Raw genomic sequence first — 6071 nt, forward strand, 5'->3', positions numbered from 1 at the left:
TTATTAGTTTATTAGTTGATTGTTACACATAATTCTCAATTGTCTATGATGTTTAAGGTAAAAAGTAAAAACAATGTTATGGTTAATCTGTGATTTGCATATCTGTTTAGATAACTAAAATTAGTTAATTCATTAAATAATGTGGATTTGGATAAACTCAGGTAAATTCTTTAAACTTGTAAAATTAGTTAATTCAATTGAATTTATTTGTTTACTCCCTGAAACTATCTATCTGTTATTGGCTCCATAGTGAACTTGTATAACAAAATACCGCCAATTAATTAAGTTGCATATTCACCTTCTAAACTATTATTTTTATTTGTAAAATAGAGAGAACGATCAACATGCATACACGTTAATCACAGTGACTTGTTGGGCAATTGTTTTTGACATATGGGGGACTCTTTTCTGAAATTTCAAACTATTGAGTTTTTTGGAATTTTACCAAAATATGAAAACAAATTATAGAATTAGAAATTGATGCGTGAAATTTTTGGTTTTTTTTTTTTTAAATTGCAATAAAAAATTGGAAGGTGAAATTTCTATTTCTATACTACACCGCATTAATGTAGTGATATATTTGAAAGTTTTGCAAAAGGATAGGTTACTATTAATATAATAAGCAGGTTTATGTCAGTTCATCAGAAGCATTAATAGTTTTGTCGTTGATGGATACCAGACCTATATATTTATGATTCAGTTTGTGCCCCCTTCTATTTTTCTAATTTAGCTTCTTCCTGCTTTTTATTTAGGTTGCCTTTTTTCAACATTTTAATCTTTATATAGCTGAATCAAAATATGAGACTGCTATACATAATAAGTAATAATTAAGGGCCTTCTCTCATATTATTGTTTGTGCCTTACAGCAAAGTAGCAAAATGGGTGGGCGAGCTAGCTATGATGCCATTGCTAACTTATTATTATTATTATTCCAAGAGAGTGCACATGCATTTGATAGGTACATTTCAAAATTGCAGATCTCACATGCTATATTATATAGCAATTTTTTTTCTCTATAAGTCCTCTTTAGTGTTTTTTTTTTTTTTAAATTGGTTATGAACCATGATCCAAGAACATAAATATGGTTAATAATTAATCTCTTGTGTCTTTTCCACGTGATCATAGAAACAACTCTATGATTAACAGTTCGACCATCCCATCTTGCTTCAATTTGATAAGAAAACCAAACCCAAATCAAAGAAATTAAAGCGTATGTTTTGCTAACAAAAGTGGTTGTCTTTTTAAGGTGCTGGTTAAGATTTTCAATAACCAAAAAATAAAATAAAATACTAGAGCGCATAATAAAAAATTAAACAGCAGTATTGGATATAATATTTTTTGATATAATAAGAACAAGTGATATATTACTTAAAAATACAAAATTATATAAAAAAGAACATTAACATATAAATGTCACTAATTTTAGATTTGAAGCAATAAAATAGTACTTCATTTAAATACATATTAATTAACTGACTTCACAAGATTTGATGTTTATATATAAGAATCAATTTGTATCTATTTAATAATACACATACACAGTTGTTAAGAGGTACTTGTACTTTTGGCTTTTTTATATAATTAAACATTAGAAAAGCTTTTATTCCATAATACGCACCATTTTAAACTGATCCTAAAATACGCACGCCCAATTTGTGCATAGCAGTCGCGAAATGGAGTTTCCCTTAAAATCATGTGTGACCCCCACGAAATGGCGCAATCGCAGCAGCTTTCTCCATTTCCTTTCTGCCATCAACGAAATGGAGCTAAGTCAATGACGGCGCACACGAGGTGGTGCACCTCAGGGGCAGTTCATGCGAATTGGCCAACCTGTTGGCGGCGCCAACGAAATGGAGAACCTCGTGCGTGGCACCCACGAAAAGGTGTGGTCAAAGTACATGTTGCAGAAACCTTACCTCACATACATTGGCTATGTTGGGAGGCATGAGACACTTGGGAAGGGATCCAAGACCATTATAAAAGAGTTGTGGGGAGGAGACCTCATGCACGGTTGAATTGAAGGGAACATATGGTTAAAAAAAAATTTGTATAAGTGGTAAAAGGAAGGTAGGAGAAGTTGGTAGTGCTGAAAAAGAAATTTTAATATGAGTGGGGGAGGGGTAACGCAAAGGAGAACTTGAACCGGTTGGACGAACATCATATAGCGGAACATTTATTCCATAAGGTTAGTTTACGTCATTAAGTTGATAGTTGTCGTTAGCGATTATTCGACATAATTTTTTCCACGTTTAAAAATTTTTGTAACGTATTTTGAATTATTGTATTTCTTGCTACCTTCTGTTGCAGCCGACACATGTCCTTACTCCTAATGGCACGCTCGTCGATGTTTTCATGGTGGATCCTGCAGATCCAAGCATGGAAATTAGGCGGCAGAGGCTTGATCCTTATCTGAGACGCACGGGATTTTACCACGCTTCTTTGATCAAGCGCTTTGAGTATGACAATCCACTTATTAGTGCCTTCGTTGAACGATGGTGACCGGAGACACACACCTTTCACCTCCCTTGGGGCGAGTGTACGATAACCCTGGAGGATGTAGCAATGCAGTTAGGGTTACCTGTTGATGGTCAGCCCGTTAGTGGTACTTTGAGATCATGGAGCAAGTTTCACCAAAGAGATATTTGGGAATGGTGTCATGAACTTCTAGGTGAGGTTCTCGCCGGCCACGTAGGGACAACAAAGTTCAACATAAAGCTGAAGTGGCTCAGAACTCGTCTTCAGCAGATGCCACTTGACTTAGAAGATAATGGCCTCATGCAGTACACACGGTGTTACATACTTTACTTGTTGGGAGGAGTGCTTCTTCCAGACAAGGCGAACAACACGGTGCATGTTCGATATCTGCCGTTATTGGGTGACTATGATGCCATCTGCACCTACAGTTGGGGGAGCGCCGTCCTCTATTGGTTATATCGTGCTATGTGCTTAGCAACAGACACAAGTGTTGAGGGTATGGCTGGTTGTCATACGTTGCTCATGTCGTGGATATACTACAGATTACCTTTCTTCGCACCGAATGTCACGACAGCGTATAGTTTTCCTTTAGCCACGAGGTATGGTATATGTCTTCCCACTTTGTGACTTTTATCAGATATCCTTTGCTGTTGGAAGTTTTTTTTTTTTTAATTTTCTCCTTGTCGAACAGGTGGGCAGGCAAAAAAGGACAAAATGACTATGCTGAGCAGCGCTTATTAAGACACCGTCTAAGGTTGGACAATCTGCAGGTGGATGAGGTTGGTGCTGGTTGTTATTAATGTGTTACCAATAACTGTGTATATGCCTTTAGTGACTGGGTTTCTTTCATGTGTAGTTTGTTTGGCAACCGTACATGGACCCCCAGATTCTCTATAGAGTTCCGGCTGATTTCCTTGGCCACCCACATGGAGACTTTTATACGGCCGTTGTGCCTCTCATATTTTTCAGGTGGATTGAGATCCTAAATGTTGACCGAGTGTTGCGTCAATTTGAGGGAAAGCAAGGACCTCCAAACCCTCTTCTTAATATTGATACCTTCCATCTACAGTCGGCCCGCAATGATGACGGATGGTGGCCGGTTAGACTATCTGAGTGGTTTGAGATATGGGCAAACCGGCAAAGTGATGCATATAGGCTGCGCATTGATCGTGCAGATACATTGCGTCCCAGTCAAAAGTAAAATGCAAGGAATACCTGGGACGAAAGCTTGCAGCGCATTGAAGTATCTGCGCAGCTGGTCATACGACTCGTCCCAATCACTATAGATCCTTGCGATTGCCTTCTGCTTTGCGTGCCAAACCTTCTTGTAAGACACCTTGTACCCGTACGCTGACTCTACCGATCCTTGCAACACCTTTACACAAATAGTCACATCAGCATGCACCATGGGAAATATGTGCTGGCATATCACATTGCTATCTAGTTGAGCATGGTCTTGAGACATCAAACTTGCCAAGCAACTATGAGGCCCTTCATATTTTCAAATTTCCCAAAATCTGGAAGACCTTGTCTTCGCAACCCGTACCATCCAACGACATTGATCACCGAACTGCATGCATCGACATACATACCTCCTTTGGTCTGACTCTACGACCTTATACTCTGCACTCCTACGGATGTTGTAGTTTTTGACTGCCAGCATCGCTATTTCCCGGTTCAAAAACTTTAACCAAATCTCGAGCTCCATCTCGCCTGAGAGAGGGTAGCTACTAGGTCTGTCCTCTGCGTTACTCGAATGCATTGCTCCAAGATTTAGGGACAGGTAGTGTGCAGGTGTGCTGGAGGATACACCTCCACCTACCGGTTCGACAGGTGTTGGAGGAACAGAGTCGCCATGCAGAGGTTGCGTTTCCAGAACGGCTTCTGCCTCATCACCACTGAATTCTTCAATGTCATCCTCGTCAGAACTTTCAGGGATGCCAACATCGGGATGCCTATCGAACCCAAGTAAGGTTGAAGTGGAGGGGCGTGCTTCACGAAGATTTGCATTCTGTTCCCGCACAACAAACGCATTGAAGCTTGGACTACGGGCCCTACTTGTATCCGGACCCGGTACAAAATCAGCCACTCCCAGATTTCTCACACCATCCACATTATTGGAACTGGACGAGCTTCCGCCAATATCATAAATATTCAGACAAAACTCCAACGAATATATGGTACCTATGCTGCGATGATAAGAGAACATCATTGACACCTGCTGATCAGATTTTATCTGCATTTTTTGATATGCAAACGAGTTAGCCACTGCAACCGGCATCCTGTAGGTCAACTTCGTGATTTCTTTTTTTCCAACCATTCCGGTATGAACCAGAATTAGATTCTTCAGATCTTGTAACGATGTCTGTGGTGGGATCATTATCCATAATGGATCATCGCAAACGAATGTAATACCTTCTGCTGTATGAGAAATTTCTCCATTGGGATATATAATTAAATACACGTTTTCCGAAGCCATACACAAAACAACCCAATCTGAATACCCAAAAAAATTTTAAGAGAGAAAGAAGCTTGTGAACTTGAGAGAGAATGTTGGAGAGTTGCAAGAGAGTGGATACAGAATGGCTTCTTCTGTGGTTGATCCAACAACGTTTATATAGGCAAACCACGATCGCATTTCGTGACCCGTGCACCAGAAGTGGCCAAACTCGCGTCCGCTGCAGTTGAGTTGGGGCCAACTCGTGGCCGCCGACCCAGATGTGCCCCATTTCGCAGGTGACAGGCACTAAATGGGACCTGCACCATTTAGTGGCCGCCGCTATTGAGTTGGAACCTGCTGCTGCTTTTTCCATTTCACAGGCGCTCCACCAGAAATGAAGAGGAAACCCATTTCGTGGGCGGCGGCCAAGACATGGACATGCGTATTTCCGTAACGTTTTCCTGCCGTGCATATTTTGGGAATTAAAATTTTTACCATGCTTAATTATATAAAAAAGCCTGTACTTTTTGGTTACTAGGTCACTCACATTCACTCATATGGGGGACATTTTTTGTAATTATTCATTGGTTTAATTAGAGCAATACCAACAAATATTTTTTTTTTGTTAATACTTTTTCAATACTCTAAATTTTAAGTACTAAGATTTAAATTCTAAATTCTAATTTTAATTTAATAGTATAAAAATAAAATATTGATTAATATTGATAAAGAATAAATTATTCTATTAGTCCTTAACGTTTTGACTAAAGTTTAATTTTATCTTTAACGTTGAAAATATTTTATTTTTATTCAAAATATTTTATTTCATCCTATTTTAATCTTCTGATCAAAATTAAAATTTTTTTTCCAAAAATACAATTTTTTCTCTAGTGTTTTTTTTTCTTTTATTATTCTGTCATTTTTATTTTCAAATTACTACAACAACTATTATGACCACTACAATTACGTCTTTCGTTATCTAAAAAAAATTATATATTGGAGAAAAGGATATTTTAGAAAGAAAAAATTTAATTTTAACCAGAAATTTAAAATAGAACAAAATCAAATATTTGAAACAAAAATAAAACGTTTCAAATATTAAAGAAATAAAATTAGAACTTAATCTAAATATTAAGAATTAAAATAATACTTTATT

The 6071-nt window shown here is 37.7% G+C and overlaps 2 protein-coding genes across 2 annotated transcripts; one reads left to right on the forward strand and one right to left on the reverse strand.

The window, feature by feature from the left end:
- On the forward strand, positions 2563–3676 carry LOC110269192 (protein MAIN-LIKE 1-like). The gene is made up of 3 exons (XM_021116876.1): positions 2563–3074; positions 3167–3254; positions 3332–3676. Exons 1-3 carry the CDS (start codon positions 2563–2565, stop codon positions 3674–3676), a joined length of 945 nt encoding a protein of 314 aa, XP_020972535.1.
- On the reverse strand, positions 3977–4954 carry LOC107627016. The gene has a single exon (XM_016329898.1). The coding sequence runs from the start codon at positions 4952–4954 to the stop codon at positions 3977–3979; it is 978 nt and encodes a 325-aa protein (XP_016185384.1).

The sequence above is a fragment of the Arachis ipaensis genome, chromosome B02, assembly GCF_000816755.2.
Source record: "Arachis ipaensis cultivar K30076 chromosome B02, Araip1.1, whole genome shotgun sequence".
NCBI classification, from domain to species: domain Eukaryota; kingdom Viridiplantae; phylum Streptophyta; class Magnoliopsida; order Fabales; family Fabaceae; genus Arachis; species Arachis ipaensis.

Excerpts from the sequence above, each read along its gene's own strand:
- LOC110269192 (XM_021116876.1), top strand. The coding sequence starts at position 2,563 with ATGCAGTTAGGGTTACCTGTTGATGGTCAGCCCGTTAGTGGTACTTTG. Across the intron at positions 3,075-3,166 it reads AGTTTTCCTTTAGCCACGAG|GTGGGCAGGCAAAAAAGGAC; the intron begins GTATGGTATATG and ends CTTGTCGAACAG. Across the intron at positions 3,255-3,331 it reads ACAATCTGCAGGTGGATGAG|TTTGTTTGGCAACCGTACAT; the intron begins GTTGGTGCTGGT and ends TTTCATGTGTAG.
- LOC107627016 (XM_016329898.1), bottom strand. The coding sequence starts at position 4,954 with ATGGCTTCGGAAAACGTGTATTTAATTATATATCCCAATGGAGAAATT.